Here is a 27,978-nt window from a genome sequence, read left to right on the forward strand (position 1 = left end):
AAAATTCGCGACACTCGAATGCCAGCACGGATCTGCGCAACTCTTGGATTTTTATATTTGTTACCATCTCGAACCGGTTGCGTCCGACACAACGATCGTGACCCGCGAGCTGTGTCCCCGAGCATCGGTGGCCAAGACATCGCGAGCCAAGATCAAGGCCGTATATGCCGGTCGCGGTGAAACTCTCCGGCGATTCGCGGGGCGAGCGTAAAATTCGCGTGGACACGGGCCGAAGCGGTCACGAGCGTGTGCACGCCGTGTATCCGCTAGACAGACAGAGAGAGAAAGCGCGCAGATTCGCTCACGCGTGCACACAGGTGCGTGGAACCAAGGTGAATGCGCCTTGAACGCCGCTGAGCACCTTCAGTCGTATCTTCTTCCTCTTCACATCAACACTGCAGACGGTGTATCGCCGGCTCTGCGCGCTCGCGTGCCGTGTTTCCGAGACGTCGTTGCTCGTTTCACGAATCACCCTTTGATCAGGCCAGCCACCGAGAACGCTCCTGTTTACCAAACCTGTCGAGCAACCAAAAGTGGGATCGGAGAGGAAAAGAAACGTATGGCGAACTGCTTCACAAAACCGTGATTCAGCTTCGATCGTTCTTCGTTTTATATTTAGAGGGATCGACGTTTTTGTAATACACGGAATGCTCGCGTGACTCGAAGATTCTCAGCAAGCGCGAGGCAAACGGACACAGAAACGATAAAGGTTCAATGTGCGAATCGTCGACCGTATGACTTTATCGAGATCATACGATACGAAGTATTTGATCGAGTTCGATACGAGTGAGCTTTAGACAGCAGTGTCGATGAAAATGTTCGCGAAACGTCGTGTATTCCTGTGAGACGAGTATCTCGGGTCGTTAGAAGTTTCATGACGGCCAGAGAAGTATGTAGTTCGTAACTGACCTAGCTTGATGAATATCGAGTGACGAGTTGATTCGTTGAGGCGCTGACGAATGTCGGCTCTTGACTCGCATTAGCGTATCCTTTCGCTCGCTGTTAATTAAAAGCGTCGTTAGCCCTTTGCCACCAACTAACTACACGAACTTCCCTGTAAACGTGTCTCGAAAATGATGATTGATAAAGCTTTCGAACGGTGAAGTCTGCTAGTGTTTTTGCATTGCAAATTGAAAACGAGAATCGAAGAGTGGACAGAAACTGTTTGAATACCTTTTTCCTCGTATGGTGTTTCATTAGTCTATGAAGCAGCAATTTTTTCATTAGAAGTGATAGTGGATGCTGTTTATTAGTGTTACGGTTTGAGAACAAGATTTTCGAAATAGAAACACTTGGTCAGCGACGAGATATGGGAGAGAAGCTCTACCATGGTCGTCGTGGCTTCGTCGGCGATTACTGTGGTTGAGGATTTTTCCAAAGACACCTTGGGAAGGTACAATATGGTCATATATTTCATATGACATGCCTTAACTAAATTCTGTAAACTTAAACAGTATTCAATTTTCTTTTACTCTTTATGTGCTCTATAATTCGTTTTATAATTAATATTAACACAGTAGTCTTTATGTCTTTTAGTGAAGCTTTCAAAAAATACACGGAAATGTTCGATACTGTTAGAAACATCAGCGTAGCCGACATAATCGTTCGTATTACCATAGAACCGTAACGCACGGATGTTTTCAGTTAAGGGTTAAAGTCCTGCTCGAGTTACGCGGAATTACACTAATGTCCCCCTTTACCCCGATAGGTGCACGAAATCTAACGGACACGACGATCAGACTAAAAAAGCCGCACTTAACGTTACGCGAGGTTCTGCGGTCGGAGCTGCACTGCAAGAAACAACGTTATTTCACGGTATTGTTGCCGCGTCGCGCGAACAACTTCTTTCGAATGACTTCGAGGTGACCGTCTAACCATTCTAACCGATCTAAACTTATCGTCGATAGAAAAACGAAGTTGAATCGTACGCGTGTCTCGACTCCAGAGCATTCCATTTCACGTGAAATTGTTTTTATTGCGCGTTTTATCGTCGAAATTCGAACGACAGGAAGCAACGTGGACGAATGTTTTTTAGGTCGGTGAAATTCAACGATCTTTCGTTTCTCCATCGTGGTTAAACCAGCATGCTATTCCCTGGTACAACGATCGAAAGTATACTCGATTGCGCTCTTTAGTCACGATCTCACCTGAAATCGTGCAGACGAAGGTCGCCACGAACTTGGCCTTCCACGTTGAATTCGTTCGTTTGTCTGTTCGTTCGTTCGTTTGTTTATCCGTTCTTTCGTTCGTTTGTTCGTTCTTTCGTTCTCGCGCGTATGCACGCTCGTGTTCCTCATTTATCGGTCTGTCGCTCAACCAAGAAGCACAGAGCCGATAGCGACTCCGAAACATCGATCGCGGCGCCGACGCGCCAGTTGATTCGACCTTCCAAGTGCTATTGCCTGTTTCTTTAATTGTCTGCCTCTTTCGAAATCGATGAGTAACGGTGTATACGAAACAGTAATCTGTCGATTTTTCTTTCGAGCTCGATTACTCCACGGGAGTTTACATATTGCATCAAACGCGTCATTTGTCACTGAAAATCCATTCGGTACGCGAGAACGTTTGAGCACTCGTTAAGGCGCGTACTCGCTAGTGAACAGTTCAAAAACATTGTTTGCGCACAGCGTTTGCAAGATGTTTGCAAATATTTTTGTATCCACACTACGCGATATCACTGTGTTTCGCAAACATGTTTGCGAACTATATGCAGTCAGGTGGTAAATAGACGACGAACTGCTCTTGAACTATGGTTATAGTGGATGTGTTTTTTTAGCGAACTGTCGTTTTGACGAATGAAAATGTCTGTTAGTCATAAAGTCACGTTAAAGTCAGAAAATCGAGGAAAATGTACTTATCATCTTCATATATTTCAGTTCATGCCACTTCGTCAGAAAAAGCATCCAGCGTAACCACAGCCTTATCTTCCACGATTTTCGTCGAAACCACTGGTTGCTAAGAGCGAGAAGGGGAGAATTATTTGTTCAATACGAATCGCGCTGATACGCATGTTTACGCAAAATCGATGTACGTGAAGCCCAGCGACGAAGAATCATTGCTACGACGCAGACTTAACGATTACGAGCGGATTAGTAGCAATGTTGGATGTACTTGATAATTTCTCGATTCTTAGTGTCTTTTATCATAATTTAACTGGGTCTGCTAAAACTAGTCTGTACACTTTTGGCTTGAACTATTTAAATATCATTTGCTAAATGAAGAAATTACAGTTGAGGAATCATTCAATCGTATGAAAAGGTACTTGTTGATTTTGGTTTACGTACTTGCTTATTGACTTTATTTTGTGTGTGGTGAAACGTGAATAAATCTTAGCTGTTGATACGCGATAACTTCTCGAAGCTTACGAATGCCGTATATCTTGATACGAAAATGAAACTTTCAGATACTTCATTGTTATGAGTCTTTGTTAGATTAATTGGAGAAGTTTGACATTAAGCGAATTTCTAAGTTTTGAAGACTGAGAGCTGCGTAAGCAACTTTCAGTCGTGGTTTCAAGGAAGTTTCTATATAGCCGGAAATTTCTAAATCGTAAAAAGTTTTATGATATACCTGGTTCCTTTTCATCTGAGTTATATCGGCTTACAATACAAGGTAAAAGAAAAAGGAATCGGAAATGATACAGGTATAGCGATTACCCTACAACCTATTAATATTCTGTGCCATATCCGGCACAGAAACGGTTTCCTGTCCGCTTGTCTTCTCCCATCCGTTTCAACGATTTTCCATTGATGGAAACATGATTTGCTGCATGTATGGTACGCTTTGATATTGAAGGGGGGAAATCTCGAAGATGGGAAGGAACGTGTGAACGTGTTGGGGAGAGGAAAAACACACAGTCAGTTAAAGGAAGTACACAGCCCGGAACGAACGTTGCTCTGCGAATCGTCGCAGTTCTTGGTTACATCCGCGCGATGCCGAATTTACATTGTCTTCTTTCGTTTTAATCTTCCTAGAGGAACTCGAAAAGTAAATTGGATCGAACAATGGATAATAAATGTTTGCGCAGAAATGTCTGACATAATCGCGTAATAAGACTTTTAAACAGATATCGTTTCGATTTCAGTAATTAGCTTGAACTTTTCGTTCCTGGGTTTTGTTCGAGTGGTAAATAAACGTAGAAACATCTTTCATCTCCCCCCTTTGTTTTCATTGTTAACACGTTCGATTCGATTTCTCCGACTGATTCAATATCTCCCATTCAGAATAGAGTGCATAAAGAACGAGGAATATAGTCTCTTCTCGCCTCGTTGATTAATATTTCCAATAGAGTTTCTCCATTGAATATTTGAAACCGTCGAGACTTTTTATCCAGAAATTTCTCTCTGCAACTTGTTCGGCTAATTGCTGTTTATCGCGTACGTATTTCATCGAATCTGCCTTATTCTTAAATCGTTCAGATACCATCGAGGAAGTTCCAGATGCGTTCGAGAAATTGGTTCGAGGGAAGCCCCCTCTGTTTATTAATCGACTGCCTCGTACGTTTCACTTTCACCGTAAAACTGCCGTCGACAGCTGGTCGCAAATAATTTCCGTGCCCTCGTGCATCCATAATCGCGCGGATGTCGTTTAAAAGCGTACAGACGCCGGTTATAAAGAGGCCATGAGTGTAATCGAGCGAATCGTGTACGAGAACGTTATTACTTTCTACCTTTGCTCCTTCTTCGATGTGAAACATTCCGTAAAAGTTGCACTCAAGGTGGAATTTCGAGGAAAGAATACAAGTCGTCAAACGCAAACGTATATACCTATAAGTTGCTTACATAGAAGTTGACCGTGAGCAATAAAGTTCAATGCGTAGGTGAAGGTCAAAGAAGGGTCAGAGAGATTGGGTATACTATATGAGAAACGTGTTATGCTTTGCGATACTGCTTCTTAGAGTTTTCAGGAACGCAGTATAAGATTCATAATCTCATGGAACGTTGTTTAAGGAAATATGAGATTATATTTATCGCGATGTTGATAACGCTATGCAAGTTAGACCCGAGTTACGTCGGTAGCTAATATGTCTATGGGAGAGGCTGTTAGAGTATCCCGTCTTTTCACAGGATGAAGGACGAAACGCTTCGAGAGACGGTCGAGAGAAAATTTCAGCAGTAAATTCATCGACATTGGTAAACTTTGCTTTTCCGAATGTAGAGCTTGCAGTGAATAAATAATACTAAAAATCCTGTAAATCGATAGCCATCTCTAGTCATCTTGAGCGAGAAGCGTATACAAGAAGAATATGTATACTGAATTAGCCGAGTGTATAATGCAATAACCTCTTATAACGATACGTAGACATTATTTAATCACAGAGACTAAACAAGTCTCTAATATGAATTATTAGTCACAGAGACTAAATACGTCTGTAGTCCCAGAGTCTCTGCGACTAGATAATACACACGGACGAAATACAATACACAGATTAAGTTTCTAGGAAACGTAGAATGGAGTTCGAAATTATCTCTTAAATTTATCATGTTTTGAGCGCTCTCGTAAGTATCACCGACGGTGAGCTACGTGAGCTTTATTTTCATTCTAGATTCACCAAAAAGTCGATGGTTCCGCTACTGTGACCTCTGCTCGTGAGTTATTTAAGTTTCTACCGTTACATCGAGTAAGAAATGGCTGCACTGTGGTTTTCGGGCGGCTTCAAACTTTGTTCGTCTTTGCTTGGTGGAACTTTTGTTAGTTAGTTCTCAGCTGTTATTACGTTTTCTGATATCTGGTGCTCGTTGTTTAATCACTCTTCTTGCGGGTGAACGACACACGGAGAGATTAAAATCCGTGACGAAACGAGAGTCAACGATAGTAAATCTTTTTGTGGTGTTCGGTTGTCATGAATGGGGAGTGTGAATAAAACATACTTTTCATTCGGAGACAAAGGGGTGGGGGATGGTTGGAGAGGAAGTCGATACGTTTTCAGGACACGTATTTTATACACCAAATAATCTGACTTTCTACGATCAGACATGAAACCTCGTGGAATATACGGAGCCAACCTTCCTCCGTAGATCTCGCGTGTCTTCATTTATGTAACATACCCGGCTTCTTTCTCCTTTTCTTCTTTAACCTTGAAAACATTATCGTAGTATCATATTTTCTTCTTTATTACCGGAGATTATAGTAACAAACAGCAATTGCATGATAATTCGAATGTACTTGGTGATTCCTCGTTTGATGGTGATTGATACGCTATATATCACGCTGTGAATGAAATTGCGAATAGTATCGATCGTGAGTCGAGTCAGGTCATGTTTTATCGTTGCTCTTTATTTACTGTCACAAGATTTCCTGAGAGTAAAATTTCGAAGTAATGGAATTTCGACGTTTCCTTTGAGAGACGTCATTTATATCGAATGAGGCTGCAATTCCTTGATGATGGTCACCGTTTGCGTACCGCAGGAATGTGCGGTTACATAGAATGCAAAATGATCGCCTACCACCATTTAATCCTCTTTCAGAGCGAAAACTTGCGGGGCTACGTGGCGTATGTACGAATTAGCATACGACGTTATTTCATACGTCAAACCGTGTAATTCTATTGTTCATCGTAAACGTTACACCATAGGAGAAATTAGCTCGCGTCGTCATTCATATTTATTAACGCATCACAACTGATGTTTGCAAACTTGTTATCATTTTGCAATTTGTATCTACACTGGTAGTAGTAAACTCACAAAAATATTTGCACACATACCATAGAAAATCTTTATGTGCAAATAATGCTATATAGAATATTTTGAAATTGCATTAGCACTGTAACGAGACACGTAATACACACGTGCATAGAAGGTGTCTATAAATGTTCGAATACTTTCGTGATTGTGTGCACACTTACCTTATCTGTACTTTGCATAACATTAGTGTCTGATAATCGTGAACGTTCCAATTAACTGATTAATTTAATTAACGATTTGTAAATGCTCGTTTTTACAAGATGTTAAATCTATCATCTACACTTTGTAAGCTTTTTGGCTTTATATGTATCATAATTGAACCGTGAAAATCGTGGCGTGAAAAATTGGCTGGCTCGCGATTAGGTGATTACGATTATCGTAATTATCGTGGAGAGAACGGATGGATTCTGCTTACTACGTTATATGCTAATCGAAGTGTCAAGGAACAGTGCGTGCCGAGTACTTCCGGCAGATAAGTAGTTGGCGTGGTCGAGTAGATGGAATGGCGAGCGAGGGGTAGTCGTTTAATTGAATCTCCTTTCTTCGAGAGTACACGCTTCTTCGTTAACCCTTTCGTTACTTGAACAATAGGATTAAGACACGAACTCTCCCTATTGCGAAACAATACTCCGAGGAAAAGGTTTTGTTCAAAAATATTTCAAGGCTCTGATAAGTTTAGCGCAACTATACCGTTTGCATTATATGTTACAGTATATAATTGGAGCAGGAACGTTTAATATGCTTCGAAAAGAAAAAAGTTACGATATAATAGACTTTTATTCTTTAAATTAATTTCATTTGCGGTAGAGTTGCGAGATAACAAGAGTTACGTGTTAAATTACTCGATTCGCCTGGAAACTTTTGATCTTGATCAAAATCCTGTGTGTAGTTCCTATGTTCTTTTTATATTCAAAAGTGGAAAGATCTGTACGGTTTCGTTTACGCGGTAAATTAGTAGTCGCGAAGGAAAATTAATCTCGAAAGTATAGATAAAAAACACTGGGATTATTTATTTATGAAGTTTTTAATGAACAGGACGAAGTTAATTGTTATTACTCGCTTATGAATTATTTATTATCTTTTTAATAGGAGTTATGTCTTTTTTATTTCGTTTCTTTATATCGAGTATAAGTAAAGTTTACGTATTTTCCACGTATAACTTTCATTTCAATATAAATTCGTCTCTCATCAAATTACTCTCTACCATTAATTACATCTTCTTTTCTCGTTCAATATGGACCAGGGTACTCCAAGAATTCTCCAGTGACGTAATCGAGACATTTTTTATCCTTCACCTAGACCATGCCAGACTCTCTAGAGATCGATTCTATTCTGTACCATCTTCCATATAGTATACTTGTTCCACGTTGCGTGGGCTGCTTCTATTTAAAATTTAATACGAAAGTATCAACTATTGCACGTCTGCTATTTTGTTTTTTAATTGAAACAGAAAATTGTGATATTACAGGGTGGAATAAAAAAGTCATTATCTAAATATTGGAATCTTGATGAAATCTTAACTCATTTCAAAATTCGAAATTAAATAAAAGTAAATAAATTTCAACACGTTTTTAAATACTAATGTAATAAAAATTGCAAAAATTCATAAAAATTTGTTTCTTGCATTTCCTTACTTCAAATAGATTTATCGTTATGAAACTCCGGTTCATTCGAAACATTTGTTCGAGGAGCTCGAATAGTCCACAAAGCGTTCGATCACAGCATTGCGATTCAGCAGTTTCGAGTTTCGAGATAGCATTCATCTTTCGCGAGGCATTTCGACGCGTGCGACGGTCTGCGTATAGACGCGCGTTTCGGAGATACAGGCGCCGTCGCAGAAGCGATTCGACGCCAGGCGTCGAGTCAGTGTTTCTTGCGACGTCGTTCGTGCAGTTCAGCCACGTGCTTCCGGTTCTGTGCTTCCGTTCGCCGTAAGATTTCGTGTGCGATTGTGATGCGTGTTCCACTGAGTCGTTCGATCTCCTTACGTGTTACGTGAATGTCCACAACGTGCAAGCAGACGATCAAGAGGAAGTAAATACGTAGTTTCTTTGTACAAGCCAATCCCTGTAGTTTGTTTCAGACATTTATCTTTCGATGAAATTTAATTTTACATTGGATCACGTTATTTCATAATCAAACATTGGATATTTGAATTACAAATTGATATATTATACAAATTTGTTTCATCCAAGATTAACAGGTTTTATCTTGTGATTTGCATTGTTACAAGATTGTGGATTTAATATCAATCGAATGAATTAACAAATCACTTGGGTCTCTGATAACGAGAGATCACAGATAACAACAACGGTAGTCGTATCTCGACTAATATTATGATTTCCGTACGCGAAACGACAAAGTATCACGAGATCTATTCTCTGCCCTGACGAGACGATGTAAGGTTAATTTGTTTTAATGAAGGCTAGTTTCTGCGAAACACCGCGTGAATTGTTCTACTCTACATAGCAAGTGTTATGTGTTAACTCTATCCTCACAGGTTCCAGCAATTTTTATGGATTCGTTCTATCATTTTCTAGATCGAGATATAGGCTTCCTATGTGGGTGAGAGGCAGGGCTTTTTTTCGCCCTAATGTGGGATACGCATAATTTACACGGCGAACCGCGAAATCTGCTTTCCACCCTTGCGATCCGCTTACATAATCACGTGCTTTGCACAAATCATTCAAACTGGTCGCGAAAAGCTGTTTCCGACACGTATTATCGACCGTATTAGGGAACGATCCGGCCATGAAACGGTGGAAAGATCGTACAGGGGATGCGAACCGACAGATTGGATTTCCAGGGGCACGAGCGTCGCGGTTTGTATGCCTTCGTTGATACATGCGTTGCTGTTACTAACGCGTCGCTCCCCAGCGTACGATAACGTTCCAACGATGTGCCGTGTAAATTCGCTTGTACCCATTTTGTATAAAATTTTCCCGAATTGTTGCGTCACTCCGGGAATTTGTCAACGTCACGCCCCGCCTGAAAAATTAAATTAACACGCATCGACCGGTGGTTACGATGGTTGTGGCTTGAAACGTGCAAAATATAAAATATTTTGTAAGCTAAAACGAGAACAAAAAGTTATCGTCAACTATTTTAACGAGCAAAACTTCTTTATACGGTGTAAAATATTACGTGTTCGTTGGAGGTGCACTAAAATGTTTTCTAAAAAGGCTAATACAGATGAACGATCGACGAGACATCGTGCTTTTTCGCGATGGCGGTAATTTATGAGTCTGGAGGTTTATCGGACGACCTCCTAAGCTGAACTTCATCCTCTCTGTTCAATTCTCCACACGACTATAGAGAGCGACGGTTTGATAAATCACGGCGAGCTACTTTCGCGCTTTATCGACCACGTCGGGGCTGATTCGTCCGCGAGACAATGGACGAGGGCGGCGAGGACTCGTTAGAAAGTAAGGGTGGCGCATGGACGCGTTCGAGTAAGCCTCGATCTACCCCAAGAGCAAGGCCACGCTTAAAACGGGTCTTTAAAGAGAAAGAGCTTTGCTGTTTTGATGAATATTGACATCGACTATGACTTCAGTAAGATATTCGTAATATCGAAAAATATGCGTAGCGGTTTACAAAAATATATGAACACTTGCCATCGAAAACTTATATTTTATTATTTGAGCGTTTATATTTATTTATTAAACAAATATTTATTGCAAATATGCACGAAGTTATATGTTTAAAATTCCATTATACAATATAAGTAGTCATCTTAAACATGTAAGTGTTAAATTTGGGCCTCCTAATTATTGAGGTTTATTAATATAATGAATAATCGACTGGTATGTATTAATGAAATTTAAATTTTAAATTTAAAAATTTAAAAAAAATTTAAAATACACAAAGGGTATCTACAGGAATTCAAATACGTAAAAGATTTAGTTAAGAAATTGTTTCACATGTATAAAATGTGAGGTTGAATGAGAAGAATTAACCCGCGAACAGACCCTTCTGTGCTCATCCACGCTCAGAGCTTGCTGGCAATTAAAAAATCCATGATCCGTGCAGTTTGTGGGCAGGGGACTCGGTAAACAAAAGGGCAATGTCGATTACGCTACAGTGAATGGCATGCCACGATGCTGACGAATTACGTTGTCATTCTTCCTTCTGTGTGTACAGAGGAACGATGATGGTTAATTTTGGATTGACAGGTCGTTGATCTTCTTCCTTCATGCAAGTAGTCCCATGAATGTCGAATAATATGGCAGTGTTGAGGATACTCGTGGTAGATGAACGGATAAATCGATAGGTACTGTTGAAACAGGGATTGGGAGTTAATAATGTTCGCTATGACAGACTTAATCTGAAGTAAGCCAATTAATTTTTAATATGGATTATTTCTGAACGATAAAGACCACGAGGATAATACGATGAAGCAATTATAATAATAAAAGAAGAATCGAAATGTAGTTCGATGGATCAGCTTGTGCAATCATTTTTCTGGTCTTGTTGTTCATCGGACAATGGAAATAGCAAGCCAGATCTCGTATACAACCACTTTGTAAAATTACTCAGGAAGACGACTAGTATTCCGACTTTGTCCTGGCAAAGTTCCTCCCTTCTTTTTCCACTTTATCGTCTTAACGATTGGGAAACAGTCCGACAATATGCTTGCTACTTTTCTGCTTCCCACGATCTCACGCTTCCCACACGCTCGACCCTGCTTCTGCAATCGCTGCTTACCTCGTTCGAACTTGACGAACAACTTTATACATTCTAGCAGCCTATCTAGTAATATCATCGCCACATTTTTCACCCACTTTCGAGCAATTCTTTTACCAAAACGCTAAATCTCATTATACAAGCGTTATTACACTGAAAACTTGCCAAATTGAAGTTTTCTCGTTGATATCGTTAAGACAAATCTCGTCTAATATAATACGTCGTTGCGTTACAACTGACTTTCTAGAGAAGCAATTTTTTAAGCGTAACAAGAGCCGATTTGGCTCGCTTTCAGTCTTTCGAAAGTGATTAACCTATTTGCATCCAACGTAGCTCGAGAACGTTCGAGGCGATCCGCGATAGCACATCGATTTTCTTAAAAAGTCAAACTCATCGTGGGGAAATTCTGTTTCCATCGAAGACATCGTGAAAATAGGAAACTCTCAAACGTGTTAATCACGCGAGTGACACGCATGCAACAACGAGTTTCACGTCTTGTTCGTCTCGTAATCGACACGCATTTATTTAGCAACCGTTAATGTAAACGCGCAGTGAGATTTACAAGGAAACGAATGTCTCGTGACGACACACACCGTCTTCATCCGGTTAAACGAGGCTTTCGAGATTTCCCGGAGGCGGCAGCCTTCTCGAGGAATTCGTGTCGCGTGAAAAAGGAGGAAAAAGTTGTCATCGGCTGGCTATCTTCTTGAGTAAACGCGCACCGGTACCACGAGCTTTCGGGTCAAAGGTGAGCTGCTTGAATACCTCCATTACAGGCCGGGTAATGGTTCCTTTACTCGTGCACCAGTATGAAGAAAGCACGCCACACGGCTTTGAACCACGAAGAGACCGGATACTACCCTTCTATAAATCGCTATGGCGTTTCATGCAGGTAAACGTACCGAATCGAACCGTGTCCGACGTCGTGTCCGAGGCCGTTGGTCCACATCGTTGTAATATTCCGTGACTAGGAGAACCAAGTTATCCACCTTATTTCAAGATGACTCGAGAAACAGGCTAATTATTTTAACAGAGAGTTTTACGAGTATATGGTTTCGGTGCTAGATAGATACGTGTGGTGTTTTAAAAGAACTCGGACTGCTCGAAGCTTCCAGGTATAAATCGTGTCGGTAGATAAGACGCAGCCACTAGCATCGTATCTTTGTTACCCGAACTTTCTGACGAAATATCCTGGAGAATGAGTGGAATACTTAGAGACAAGTTTTGACCTGAAGACACGAGGTTTGTGAAGTTGTGAAAGTTTTGGTGAATCGGTTTTAATTAAAGATTACTGCACGATCAGGTTACGTTTCGATCGTATATTTGTAATTACGTGAAACGACATAACATATGATTTTATAAGACGAAACCCAAGAACAAAATTTCTATATTTACACGAAGAATGTCTAATCTAACTATCGAAAAAAAATGAAATTTCTGACGTTTCATTGGATCGTCTATGCGTTTTATTAATGGATTTATTAATCAGAGAGGAGGCACACGCATATCGATTCTCCGTGAATGTTATCGAATAAATTAATCGGACATTTGAATCGCGCATACGTAATAGTGTCACGGTGGCCGTCTGGACGTCTGAAAGCCGGAATTACGAACGCAGCGAGGAGCCGAGAAACACCGATAGTAAAGGATCGTGGACTGACTCTGGCATTAAACGCCGCCAGCCGGCATCGAAAAGATGGAGGAATGACCGGGCTTTCAAAGCCACCGAGAGATTTTCAAACTTCGCTCTTTGTGTCTTTGCTCCTTGGCTAGGGGCAATGGGCTTCGCGAGCCATAGAACCGTTCCATACAACCGACCTGTTTTTACCTTCGTTCAAGAATACAAATTAAAGAGCGTTTCTCTATTTTTTCTTTCTTTCAGCGGCGTGTTCATTTCTTCTTTACTTTCATTATCAGTCTAACAACTGCTCCATATGTTGGCCTTGGTAGGAAAACCTTTTTTACACCAAGCTTGTAATATTTGATAGTATCGATTTTCTGTACTTTTTTGCATTTGAAAACTCTGCTATATTTGCGTCTGGAAATTTTACCGTTTGGGAATTAAAAAGTTTGCAATAATAAAGAGGCAGCTTCGATATTAAAGTTTTATTTGTAGGGAATATTCAAACGTGGAAAAGTTTATTATTATGGATATTAGTTGACTATGAATTTATAACACGCTTGAAAAGGTGGTTTGATTGTGGTTGATCTTCGGTTGGTTGTTGTTGGTTTATTCAAATTACTGGAAAGTAGAGCTATTTCTTTATCGCAGTATCCCTTCCATTGAAATTTTATAAATATTATATTTTTTGGAACTGGAAATTGTATATCTTCTACGTACAATATATCATAGATGAAGCTCCTGGTGTTTTCTCGCGTGTCTATTCACAAATCTTGTTTTATAAATATTATAATATATCGATCTTGATCATATTGAACATTTACTGTTTTGAAAACAAATAACAATTGGACGCATTTACAACGGCAGGCCGTATATGTGTATCGAAATACGTGCCATTGTTACTCACTGTTCTTTTGCAAACGAAATATCGACCGGTAGTTTTGTTTGGTAAATGCCGACTCCCCTTAACTAGTATCTAATTATAGTCGTTTAGAGTCACTTGTTACGAGAATAACGATGAGTTTGCATAGGTCGTTATAGGACGGTAAACGTGGTGGAACGATTTGTGGACGATTCGCAATTTCCGCTCAATAAACGCACTTCCCCATCGATTTCGTATCAATTAGTCATTTTAATAAGTAGACGGTCAACGTTTATGAATAACTGGTAGCGCGCTGCTTGGTTTGCGCAGCGAATTACGTACACTAAGAACCGATGGCTATAAAAAAACAAAAACTTTCATCGGTAAAACTTTCGTTCCATTTACCCATTATCGACAATCGTGTCTGGTTATTGACTCTCACACAACGTTATATTCCGATGTAATCACCGTTTAGTTCGCTACTGAATTCTTTGTCTAAGGTTTCTCGTCCATTACCTTTTCTTTGAAAATCAAATTCAATTATATATATCTCTTCATTCAGATCATAAAAAGGAGAGGAAGAGAGGGATTAATAAAGATGACTTATCACACAGTTCCACAAGAGTTTCTATGGAGTTCTACATGATAGAAAGAGAGCTTTTCCTCTGTGAACAAACTCGTTAAAGTACAAATGGAATTTTTAAAAGATTTGTAGCAAAAAAAGGACCAACAGCTGTGAGCTTCAGCTTTTTCAAACTTCTACAAAATCCGCTTCGTTTGAAAAGCACGTGGATTCGTATAACCTGTCCTATCGTCGATAGTAAAATTGCTCGTTTGAGATCGAAATACAAGGATCACGGCGTAATTAAAACGAAATTGAAGTCGAATTGTTTGCCTGGTAACGAAAGCCGAGTAAACCCGTGACGGAGCCGGCTGAAACGTAAGCGGAACAGTGCTGAAAAATTTAGTTTAAATTATATACCTCGAAGCATCGATAATCGCGTGGCTAAAATTATACCGCGTTTTACGTTCTGTGTTTTGTAATTTTACAGTGCACTTTAAACGTCTCGCCATCTTTTTATTGCCATCGCGTTTCCAACGTGGGTTTACGACCATTTTAAAGTATAACACGAATCGTCAATGATTATTCGATCGTTTTTCTTAATTAATTTCATCGTTTGACAGTATTCTTCTCTTTTCCGAAACTAAATTAAGTTACATCGACCTTGTACTTTTTGGACTTTCATATTTTTTATCTCAATAAAGTTGATTGTATTCCACCAAAGTAAAAAAAAAGAAATCGGCTGCACTGTCGTCGATTTTGAATAATTATCGTTTTGGTTCCCTTTCACTGGCAATTCTTTATAATTTTTTTCGAGTCTCGAAGCTGAAAAATTGCAAATAAAAGGATCGACGATATGGCTTCGTAAAAATACCTAACCGTTGTTCGTTGTCAACTGCAACATCTATTCATAGCACAGACATCGATACTCTTGTCCGCGAAACAGACAGATACCCTCTATTCGCGCAACATTGTACGATTGCTAGATTCAACCGTTAAAACCGACCATTAAATCTCACGGACTTGATCGACGAATAAAAGTATGATTTCTTCCATTCCAATCTCGATTGTAACTTTTACCTTTCAAACTACCGCATCGACAACGCGAATTATACCACTACGAAGGCATGGCATGTGATTTTTTCCAATTCTCCCCAAGTTTCACAATTTAAAGGGAAATTAAATGTGGCTGAAGTAGGAAGAAGTAGCCGCAATTCTCCTTGTGAAAATTAATCTCCTGGGCGCCCGTGAAACGTTCTCTTTCCAAAAACTTGCTCGTTCCCGCTCGTCCTTCGCCGTCCTGCTTCTGAACGCGCTGACGGGAAGCTCGCTCGTAAATGCTGAATTTATCCCCGGTTCACGTTCTCGCCTCGCCTATCCGCTTGCCCGTAATCGCTGGAGTGCATCTGCATAGCCCGTGTATTCTCCGAGGCACGTCTCCGAACTTCGTTACACAGAGTAATTTCCTTATCTCGTCGCTTGCACTTTCGACGAGCGTAACGAATGGCAAACACTGTTGAAATTTCGCAGCTTCGAAGAAATTACATTTCACGATGAACGAAGGGCGGAAGGGTTGGATACAAGGTTCGAAAGTTCGGGTCCCGAGCGAGAAATCAGAAATTGCTCGATCAGTGTTTGCCCTCCTTTTCCGGTTGCAGACACTCGATGCCCTCGTCGTGCACCGGCCATACTTCTCGCCTCTCTGTTCGGGTCAATTAACGCTGCCGGCAAATTGTCCGAAATTGAATTTTCGTTCAGTCGCTCGGTTGTCTCGCAGCCGCAACCGCTGCTGCACGGTCCGGGCTGTGAAACGTGTCCTGGACGAGAGTTCGCCGTCTTCAGCGTTAATATACTAATTAAGGAATAGTCGAGTTAATGGCAGGGAAATCTTACGCGATCTGGAAACGAGCTGAGTCAAGAAACCGTAAACGAACCGGAATGAAAGGTAATCTTTGGCTTTCTGCGAAAGCTCGTGGATCATTGAGGAAAATTGTTTCTTATTTCTCTGGAAATGTTTGCGTAAAACCGACAAGTTAATAAATATTGACGAGAGGGGTGTCAAGTGATAGACGTATTTTCGAATTAGTTCCGTGATTAAGCGATTGATGAGATGATAGTGAGATCCGGTTGGCAGACGAGCATTAAGGTCCGATTATGTGCAGCCTCCTTGTTAACGGCACGAGATGTAACACTTTATGGGTAGGGAAGCTTCTAATAAACTTGACGGCGTTTATGGTTATACGTTTATTGAAAAATGTTCATCTAATCATCGATTAAGAACGATGAAATTTACATATATATTCGATAGATGCTTAATTGACGTGTAATATCCGTGAAAAAATATAAAATATCGTGATATAAACATTTTATACAAAATCCAAAAAGTATAGCTATGTAGTTAAATTGCGTGGTCGTTTGATTTGCAAAGTCGAGATTCATTTAAGCTAACTGATATACGACAGGTTGTTGTATATCATTGGTATCGAAACAAATTCTGTATGGCGAATAGGGGGACGGATATGGGCATGACCAAACATAATTACCTACATAATTACCGAAATCGCTAACAGGATAAGATTGAGGTGTAACGGTGTACTGAGTGTATGGCAAATAATTTGTCCCCAGGTCAGTTGGCTTACTATAAACTTGCTCTGCAGCGGGCTGTATCGGTGTTAAATTATTCGATGGCTCAGCGTCGTGGTGCGCGTTCGTAGGAATCGTGATGCTGTAACTTTCTTTTGACATATTATCCTTGAATTTCCCGTGGTTATGCACGTGCTGGTGCACCCTTATTTTGTAGATATCCCCCAGCTTCGTGCCCACTTGATCCTTATGATTATCAGCTTTTTCCTGTTCAGGTATTTGCAAATAAATTCATATCCATTACTCTTTGTCAATTAACACGTTTATCAATTACGATATATCTTATCATGATCCGAGTCAAAGTACATATTTTTAGATTATGCATATCACATACGTTATGTAAGACGCGATGCAAAATCACGAAAATGTGAAAAAATATTTTACAATTTAAAGTTATACAATAATAGTAACGGGCATTGTGTATGAAAATTATTTGTTGGAAAATTATTTATAATGAATGGACTATGAATGATTTATGCGAGATTTAAAGACATAATTCCTAAAATAAAAAAAAAAAAAATACGATAAAAATACGAACTAATCAAAGTATAGTATCTGTTATGACATTCAGTAAGTGGAATAGATTTCTGTTGCGTTTGTAAAAGTAGAAGTTTACAGAAAAAAAAATATTCGTAGTTCTAGTTTAGTTGGTTTAGTAATAATAAGATCAAATCCGTAATGAACGTATACAAAGTCGTTAGAATTTAACAGTTCATTGTATGAAACAATTTTTGTATGGTTCATTGTGTGTATATAAAACAAAAATTCCTACCGTGGAAATTTTAAATTCGCGCTGACTTCCCACGATATCAGCTGGCGACGATTGAACGGAAGCAGAGACCATGGAATCCAAGGAATTTCTCTGTTGCTGTTTTTGGGGGGAAGTTTGTTGCAATAATAATGCGTGATGAAGATCTTTGTTGGCTAATAAAGAACTCGTGGTTTCTATAGGACTAGCAATTGGCATTTCTTGTGGCATTTTTTGCTTTACTTCGGCTGGTATTTGTTGATAGGGATTATAGGATGGTTTCAATTCCACAGAACGGTATTGTTGCTGCACAGGATACATGTTCGATGGATTCAAGCCCAACAATGAAACACTCTGACGAGTATTCACGCGCTTCTCTGTAGAAACATCATTATTTGATAGAATTTATTTGCGATTTTTTATGAAGATTATTCATAGGTGAAAAGTTGGGTAGTGAAAGATATGTAAGTCTAATTGATTTATAGTAGGTAATATAGTAGATAATAGGACTATCTTTTATAACATAATTTGAAAAATGGGGCGAATATATTTTTGTCATTGGTCAAAATGATCACATTTGCAAATGGATCATTTGTAGTAGAATTCACATAGCTGTAATGCATATCATAAAAGTTCACCGATTCTTTCTCTTTTTATGATTTTTCATTCGTATAATAGGAACTCACGACCAGATATGTAAGTGGAATCGATAAGAATTCATTGAACAAGGTCATAACTAATATTTCGTTTGAAATTCTGCTATACATATATACGCCCAAGAATCAGAGTATCTGTATCATTCAACTAGCCAACATTCCACATGTAACACTAATATTGTACTTGAAAATAATTATCTTACTCTCTTGATCTTGCAAATCAACGACCGATAACGAATCATCTAAGGGCGACTTCGTGGCCACATCATCGTGTTCATCCCTTTGTATTCTATCGGGTTCTTCGCTTGGATTAGATCTTCTGTATCGATTGTGTGCTGCCTAAAAAAATGATCGGTTAATCGATAATTACAGGAGACAGTGCTGAAAGTAATAATGAACTTTGCGCGCTCACTGTAGGAGGATATTGATAATAGGGTAGAACTGCCCCGGGAATTCCTGCTGATCCGTAGCTATTCATATCAGACAGCAGTCGTCTGTAAGCAGTTCTTGACATAGGTGGCAATATTACATGTTGAAACATCGGCGACAATGCTTGAGCGGGAACATGGTATGAATCCGAATACACTGGATAAAGTTCCAAATGATACCCTGGATCCATGTATCCCTGTTGTTGTACTAATTGGCGTGGACTGTGTGATTGAGGATGTGATTCATGGCCTTTGTCTTCTGAATTTGGAAGAGTTTCAGGAGGTTGAGTTATGGGCTGATGTTCTTCCTCCAAATCTGATTTCTGTGTAGAGTGTGAATGTTCGTATCCAGGTTGTATCATAATGTCAGCAAACGCATAGTGGACTAGGAAAATAGCCATTAAAAACTGAAATCAAATATTATCAAGTATGAGCGTGATATTTTATAATTTAGTGTACATATTACGATTTCAAACGTCAATTATTGCGATCTTACCATCGTTAATTGCCCCATTGTTGTACTTTACCGTTGATCGTTCAACAGTTCGATCGAATCTGCGCAGCGGGCTTTAAAGACACATAAATTAACGGACGAAGGTGCTGATGTCACGTATTTCGTCTGGCACGCACTTTTGTCAAGCCAGCATGTTACAAACTTGGGAAATTTAGCAAATTCGCAGAAGACTTTTATGGGTCACTGTTTTACGAAATTCATGTATCGCTTGTCACCTGTATTGCTTTCATCGCGATTTCATATGCTATATATATATATATTTTTAATAAAAATGTATTTTTGATGAAATCTTTCAGCCATAGAAATCACCTTTCGTTTCGTCGTATTTCATCTGGTCGGTGAAGCAATACAAATCTCGTAATTCACACCCTTTGATCAAGAGCCGCTTCGAAAGAAACTTTCGGCACCATATGGAGGCAGTCGATAACAATTTTCCTCATACCCATATTCTCCGCCAACGTCGTTCGCGCTTCGATTCCCAGCAAGTTGGATAGAACGAGATTTCCAGAGGAATATAAAGTAGGAGATTTTACGGGGTTGCTCGAAATATCAAGTTTCTCCCTGCTGCATCGAGTCTGTAGGATTTTGCAACGAAATGGAATATCATCGTCATATGGTGGCCGCATAATAACGGCCCTCGTGTAAATCCATGTCATCGTTCCAATCTACTAAACGTTTCCGAGCCTTCCCGCTGTGCATATTTCATTCAAGAAGCAACTCGTGCGATTTCATCGTCTGACCGGTGAATCTATGAGTTAGAAACATCGAAACGATATACAAACGGAAGCAAACGCGGGCGATTTTATGTTTGAAATATTCACGCACAGGAAAGAGTAGTTTAGTAGGGGAATAGCAAATCAACGTCCGAATCTATCCACCCAGTTCGTGCGACAATCAGGGCGTGTCAGCAGGGCCGGTGGCCTCGAAGTGCAACGAACTTATAAAAGCAAGGATTTCGCACATTCCTTACGAGCGTAACATTACTCAGTTTTGCAATAACACGTATCGTCCGAACAGCAATCCCGGTGAATCAGATCGTGATGCGTTGAACCTTAGTATTATCGATCGCAAAATTAGCATTGAGCAAAACAATTTCGATATCAACCTACCCACATTCTCGACTCACATAATCTATATGTAGGTCTTTGTTTTTGTATTAACAGAAAATCGTTTTTTCCCTTGGTTCAATATAATGTACAGATATAACCTATATATGCAAGCTGCATAAAATTGGTAGATGTCACAATATCATCGAAATTGTCGAGCCGTATTTCATTCGACCGTTTATCAATGAAATTTCTTGTAACTCGTCACGCTCGATACAAAAGGTCGAGGCTGTAATTCTCTGCTCTGGAAACTGTCCAGGTTGCGTATTCGGTACGTGATGCCGGCGGCGCACCTGACGCTGCGCGAGGAGGATGTGGTACGACTAACCTTGGAGTTCCTCCATAGCCGTGACCTTCACATCTCGCAGCTTTCGTTGGAACGAGAAACTGGCGTGATAAATGGTCAGTACAGCGACGACGTCCTGTTCCTTCGTCAGCTGATCCTCGATGGACAATGGGACGACGTGCTCGAGTTCATTCAGCCGTTGGAGGCGCTGCCGGATTTCGATATGAGAAAGTTCACCTACTCGATCCTCAGGCACAAGTACGTGGAGTTGCTATGTATCAAGTCCGAGGCGAACTTGATCGCCGCCGGGACAAACGGGAGTGTCGACAATGCGGTCGAAGAGGTTGTCAAGGTTTTGAGCGACCTCGAGAAGGTCGCGCCATCGAAAGAAGAGTACAGCAGCTTGTGCCTATTGCTAACGCTACCGCGACTCACGGACCACTTGCAATATAAGGACTGGAATCCTAGCAATGCCAGAGTTCAGTGCTTTCGCGAGGTGCATCCCTTGGTTGAGAAATTTCTGCCTGGCGACAGAAAGAGCACCGACCCTGCTCATCCCGTCACCTCCGCGAAAAACGATCGGCTCATACAGTTGATCATCAAGGGCATTTTGTATGAGTCTTGCGTTAATTATTGTCAGGCTAAAGCTACAGGCTCGAAGGAGAGCGAACAGGTAACATTTGTTTTCATTTTATCTTTAATCCGACTATCTTTTTTATTTGAAATACTAGGACAGATACTTCGAGTAATATTTATATTTGTACTTGAAGTACGTAGATATTATTAGATATATATTAACTTTACTTCCCTTTATAGTTTAAAGATAATTAACGATAATTAAGATATAAATTTGTATTACAGGTGGAAATGAATTTTTCTAGACTGTTAGACGGCTCAGTAGGTTTCAGTGATTCTGACTTAAGTCTGCTTTCTTGGCTACAAAGTATACCGCCGGAAACGTTCGCCGTACCTTTCGCTCAACGAACGTTAAACGTGGATGTGGAACGGCTCGAGAGACCATCTTTGGAGACCTCCTGGACGGAACACATGTTGATCACCCCTATAAAGCCGAAGACCTTCCCGCATAGCGCGATGCCGTTCACCAGGCCAAGATCCGCGGCTGACATGATGTCACGAAGTTTAGTGCCCGCTTTAGAAGCTGGGCTTGGACCAAGGAGTCCCGGGCCTAAAAATACGCCGATACCATCTGCGGCGCTAATGGCTTTGTCTACCGGTGATATAAACCCGATGTCAAGATCATCTTTCGCGAGCTTTCATCTAACCGGTTTTAAGAATAACAAATTAATGAACACCAGCGTGGACAGACTCTTTGAGAACGAGGGTGACGTCTTTCTTAGCTCGAGCTACGCTGAATTTCAGCAACTGCCTTCTATACAAGAAACAACGACCAACAGCCAGCCGAAAGCTCCGCCGAGGACGAGAGGACAATCGAAGAGTCCCGAGGGTAAGCCTACCTATTCTTATTTTTATTTATTAATACAGTAATATGTCATAAATTGTTATTTTTAATACTTTTACATGCGTCTCATTTTAGGTATCAAAGCTGACCCTTCTGCAGCCTCCACGCCAGAGCGTAGAGTTGCAGGCAGAGAATCTCCCGCCCCATCGACGGCCAGAAGTTCGAGAAGAGATTCCTTGGCAGAAAAACCAACCGGAGTCGCGGCAAAGATCACGGAACCTACTGCGATGCCTGTTCGGGCTTCCCTAGGTGGAGAGCATCTCGAGCAGAGTTATAACGGCGACCTGTTTAAAGAGTACCAAAAGCAGAAGCAAAGGCTGCAGGAGAAGTTCCAACAGAGAGAAAGGGAATGGGATGATTTGGTCAGACAGTTGTCGGCTCCGTTACCCTCTCAAGTCGTCGATAATAGACTTCAGGGAGATGGGTAAGTGAAAGTTTTATTGTTAGCCAATATAACTAACTTTCATATCGCCAGTATAATTTCGACAGTGATAAATATTCACTGTTTGATTTGATAGTTTTTTTAATGTAAAGAGTCCGATCGGTAAACGATAGGAGAACAGAAAAACAAAAGCGTATTGTTTGTCGCGTTTCGATGCGCCGCTATTCAGTGGCCGGAGTGCTGACGATTATCACCACGAGGCAATCACGGAAAAGTGGTACGATGCTTCGAATTAACATTGGCTCGCTTCCCGGCGAGTTGCTCATGCGACAAAATGCAGACAAATACTGTTGTTTTCCGTGTGGTGTCTCGCAGGTTCTGCAGAGCACAGTCAATCAAACCGAGTAGTTGGCTACATTCTCTAACAGATGGCAGCAAAGGAATGCCTTTGTCGCGCTTATTATGGTACTAAAGCGTGGGCCGAGAATAACTTGTTCGGTCTAGACAGCAACGTGTGGCACGGATCGAAATAGCAATTCTCCACAGGAAACGTTCAAAAGAAACCCGGATTATTTTGTTGATTTGACGATGCCCTTTGACCTTTGCTCTCTTATCGCAGTTCTATTTCTCTGTTCAAATATCGACTTCTAAAAGACGAGAGTTTACAGAGGTACTCAATACCGTATATGAATTTGAAATTTCTGCAGGGGCTATAAAAATATGTATTTGTAAAAAAAGTTTCTTTTACTCTTTTTACCTTCGTGTATTATTTATAGTTCATTGAAAACGCGTTTCTTTTGAACGCTGCCGATCGTAGCAATTCTGTTTTCCCACGAGCTTACACACCGAAAACTTCACCGTAGACAAATCAGTAGCGGCGGGAAGTCATCCCTCGTAAGTGTCATGCACATTCCTTTTCGCGAACGAATAAACGGTCCCGGCTGTATCCTCGTAAATGTCTTGTAACGAGCTAAAATTACCATCGCCATGAGATGTCAAGTGCAATGTATCTTTTCTGCAAAGGCATATCGGTCGCATCCGGTGATAATAACTGAAAACGGCGTTTAAACGCCGATCTCGTGAACTTTCTACGCTACGCTATCAGCTTTAGTTCATCACTTTATCAAGATATCTACATAGAAGCAACATTACATTATACTTTACCATTCAGAATTATGAACCATTTTTTTTACCATTTTTTAAATTCATAGATTTCTAGATATGGATTCACCTTGCCTATTTTGTAACGGGTCAGAACATATAATATCTGATCTTTTATCATATCTTTTGTCATCGTCTGTACGCGGTTCGATAACGTCAAATGACCTAAATAATTCTCAATGACGTTGTCGTGAAAAAGCCAGTTCGCGGTATCGATGCGTCAAAGAAATGAAAGTGGAATTCAAACACGGTTCATTGGCACCGATCGTTGACATTGTTCCGAGTCCGGATACCGGATGTATGAGAATAAGTACGCGCACGTTGTCACAGGGAAATCGTGACCATACAGCTTCGTCATTGGTTTGGGCCCCATCGAAGGTTCTCGCTTCATGGTTTCGTTCTGCATATTTATGGTCTCATTGTCTCATTCATGTATACCGGTTCCTCATAAAACGCAGATGAATGTGCAAATTTCTGGTATGCGGTGTATCGTCTAGACGTTTCTTTTTCTTTGACGATGTAAATGCGGTCTCTGAATAAAGCTAAGAGTAAATTATTTCGTACAAACATTCAGTATTTCGTAAATTTTACGAATAATTTCACTGCCTCGAATATACAGGTGAAATTAATAATTATACATATTTAACTTTTTTATTTTTAGCTACAATTTATTGAAGCGAGATCTAAATGTATATTGTCTCAAAAGTTTCTTTCGTTTTATAAGGAAATAATAGATGCGCAACATTTTTTGTTTTATATTGTTTCGTTGAATTATGTACCCATTACTTTGAATTGCACTCAATTAATTTTATTATTGATCCATTTTATTTTATTGAAACAAAATTGAATTATGTATGATCCACTTTGTTCTGATTCCAATGGAATAAAATAGATCATACATAATTCAATAAAATAATATAAAACAAAAATGTTGTGCATCTATCATGTCCTTATAAAAGGAAAGAAACGTTTCGTTCAACCTAATACGTAGCGAGGAGTAATTTGATGTGTATCAACGTGGAATTCGTTTCAGCAAAATTAATCGTAACTGCAAATGAAGCGAAATAACAGATACCAACAGGGCTTGAAGGGCATCCTCAGTCTGCAAAATGCTAATTACTGTGGATTGCTGGCGAACAAAGTTTAACTGATTTCAGAGGCGACAATATCGTGGTTGCAACGTGACGAGCTTGCGGTAGTCGGTTTCAATTTCTTGTATACGTATGCAAATAGTGTCGTATTATGACTGCATTCGGTTCTTAAACAATGAAGAATGGATATTACATACATCGAATATTTATTCAAATATCCATTTCAACATTTATTTGATATTATCATCAATTGTTCGGACAACATAACAATTTTTTTTAGATATTACAGGATTTTTAGAGAGATTACGTTTACTTAGTCCTTCTTTCCTTTTGTTTGCTCTTGCTATTGACAATGACAGTTTTTAGATTCAGTATCATAAAGGTGATTCATACCTTCTCTTATCTATAATCTATGATATCATGGAATGATTCGGTTGAAAGGAACCGTAAGATCGTGATATCTGCTTAAAAAACGTTCGATTGACTCAGTCATTAACAGAATCGATTAACTTATTTCAGTACAAGTGGATTAATTTCGATCGAATAACTCAGGAAGAACAAAAGAATTTAACGAAACGTTTGAAAGGATCAAAGGAGTGATGCAAAAATATTTCGAATCTGTTAATAAAGTTTAAAGAAAAATGTTTTTAAGAAGAGCAATCGAATGCAAAAAAAGAATAACGCTCTTCAGGAGCAGATCGATCTGTTTTTGAGGAGAGCATTTTCTACTAACTATTTGAGAAGAGCATTTGCAGGTCATTCATTACTGTTGAGTCGTGAAAAATAGTGACTATGGTTGTTCTAGGAATCGAATCCGAGTGCCGCCTTGGCGTTTATAGCCGACTACGTTACCCACTACGCTGTCGCCGTCGCCTGCTACTGTTCATATTTCACGATCCTAGTACATATTTGTGCATGGAGAGCTTTCCGATCTCACATTACTGTCAAAACACGAATTTTTCATAGAATTTTCAGTGAAAGAATTAAAAGCTTAGAAGTTGAAGGAAAGGAGAGTAAAGAATTGAATGCACTTAAAAGTAATTCGCAAGCATCGATTCATACAAAGATCGTAACAATATTTTGTGTAGTAAATTTCTTTGTTTGTGTGGAAGTATGTAATTCATATTTTCATTACAGTAATATTGTATGAGAATTGCATAAATCAAAGTTAGCGACAATATTGTATTTCCTTCGCAAATAAGCGTAAAACCGCACGCGTCAAGCAGTTTAAGCTGAAGTTACTTTTTCATCAGAAATGATTATTCCTGGTATCTTCTTTAATTTTTTATTGAATTTACCACATATTCTTTTATCTTTTCATTGTATTAAAAAAAAAGGAACGATAAATGTTTTTCAAACGATATATCTTACATAACAGAATTTTGTTGCGCGAATAAATAAGTAAATGAATGATTTCTTTTCCACTTCAATTGTTTTGAACTTGATAATCAAAGAGTTTTAACAAATAAATCAAACTAAGAATGAAAATAAAAGGGCAGGTGAAATCCATTTACATCGAATTACAGCGAGTTGGTATATTTTAATGGTATACTGTTTCTATAGTGTACATTTATAGTGTACATAGTTAGTGTAGATACTAACGAGACTTGTTAGCAATCACGTTGACACGTCTGAGACGTAAGTCGTGGAATTAACGGGCCAAAGGAATTTCAAATGTCTGGCACTTCGTTAACCACAAAATACGAACATATTTGAAGTAGTAAAATTTACGTTTTGCGGTCGTTGAAATAAGGAGCGTACGGTAGTCCTTGATCCTTCAACCGGCTCAACAAACGAGGCCGTTCTTAATGATTCACTGCGCTCGATTCTTTCCAGTGAATCCCTTTAAATGGCCACGCGCTGTCACATTTTCGAGTTAGAAGCAATCCCCAGTTAACTCGCGTTCTTCGTAGAAATTACTTTATTATTGTCCATCCTATTACTTCAGGATAAAGCATTCTTCTGCGTGGTAACATACTTACCAACCGCGTATTATCTTTCACGCGTGACAGACACAAATCGTATCCATAATACAGTTTATTAACTTCTCTCAAAGATACAAATTACGCGAGACAAGTTGAGACAGCTACCTCGAATAACTCTGGTGACCAGAGTCGTCGAATGAATCGTGAGGCATTGAGTTTAAGCACGTCGGAAGACAGATTTAGCGTAGAAAGATAGAAATTCGCGAATGTCTCGCACGCACGTTCTCGATTCGTTCGAGCTGTCGAGCGGTCAGCGTGCGATTGTCACGGACGTTGCTTTCTCCGTGAAGATCGTCGACAGTGGCAGTCATTCGTGGATTTTCTTGGCTCGCGACACCGCGTTTTCTCAATTCCTCAGCCAACGAAGCTTTCAACCAGCGTAAGTACGGTAGTCCGCCTACTTGCGCGTGTCGACCGCGAGATGTAGCACGCAATTAGTACGCGTGACCGGCCGAGATTGGCCACAGACGTTGCTTTGTTCGAGACTTGCTCGATTAAAACGAGAGGGAATCGCGAAATGAGCGTCCATCTCGAATCGAATCGCCTCGTTAGCATCGAAGAATAGCAGGTGTTGTAAACGTTCTTACGTGGAAAAGTACATTGGGAGTAGGTTAGTTCGCATTGGTTCAAGGTGAATCGATTGCAGGTGCCGTGACGGGACGATGGTGTCCCATTCTTTCGCAATAGTTTGTTTTCACTGATGCTTCGTTACGAAATTTGCATTTTACAGGGTTAGAGTTTGATAATGTAGGATTTGTTTGAAAATTATTGCATATTCATGAGAATATTTGTTTTTCTTTTTGCAGTAATAATATCATTGTTCAAATGAGCGAATCAGAAGTCGCATTGGCCAACTTCATAAATTAAAAAATAATGTAACCCTGTTTTCTAGTGTTACCCTGGAATTTACTTATTTGCGATGAACAAATTTCTGAAGTAATTTGTTTCTTGAGAATCGAATATTAAGAAATTGTGTATCTGTGTAATGAGAGGCTCAAGTAGAGAAGAAAGGCAACAACATAAATGTTATGGGAGCAATAACTCAAGAAAGTAGAATGAATAATTTATACGCGAATACGGCGAC

At 39.8% G+C, this 27,978-nt stretch overlaps 2 protein-coding genes across 4 annotated transcripts in view; one reads left to right on the forward strand and one right to left on the reverse strand.

Moving 5' to 3' along the window:
• The window catches only part of LOC117153412 (WD repeat-containing protein 47), a 79,222-nt gene that overhangs the window by 4,110 nt on the left and 47,134 nt on the right, over nucleotides 1–27,978 (forward strand). The window contains exons 1-4 of one of the 3 annotated variants that reach the window (XM_033327439.2): nucleotides 809–1,393; nucleotides 20,769–21,468; nucleotides 21,657–22,260; nucleotides 22,351–22,699. In XM_033327439.2, coding sequence (XP_033183330.2) covers nucleotides 1,329–1,393; nucleotides 20,769–21,468; nucleotides 21,657–22,260; nucleotides 22,351–22,699 — 1,718 coding nt within the window. In that variant the 5' untranslated portion in view covers nucleotides 809–1,328. Of the gene's footprint in view, nucleotides 1–808; nucleotides 1,394–8,667; nucleotides 8,718–20,768; nucleotides 21,469–21,656; nucleotides 22,261–22,350; nucleotides 22,700–27,978 lie in introns of those variants that run through there. The other 2 variants (XM_076619504.1, XM_076619511.1) reach the window with 2 other exon arrangements.
• LOC117153418 (uncharacterized) lies at nucleotides 16,854–19,403 on the reverse strand. Its single transcript, XM_033327445.2, has 5 exons — nucleotides 19,386–19,403; nucleotides 18,874–19,296; nucleotides 18,665–18,800; nucleotides 17,830–18,182; nucleotides 16,854–17,264 (listed from the first exon to the last, which is right to left on the reverse strand). Exons 1-5 carry the CDS (start codon nucleotides 19,401–19,403, stop codon nucleotides 16,854–16,856), a joined length of 1,341 nt encoding a protein of 446 aa, XP_033183336.2.

The sequence above is a fragment of the Bombus vancouverensis genome, chromosome 1 (genome assembly GCF_051014615.1).
Source record: "Bombus vancouverensis nearcticus chromosome 1, iyBomVanc1_principal, whole genome shotgun sequence".
NCBI classification, from domain to species: domain Eukaryota; kingdom Metazoa; phylum Arthropoda; class Insecta; order Hymenoptera; family Apidae; genus Bombus; species Bombus vancouverensis.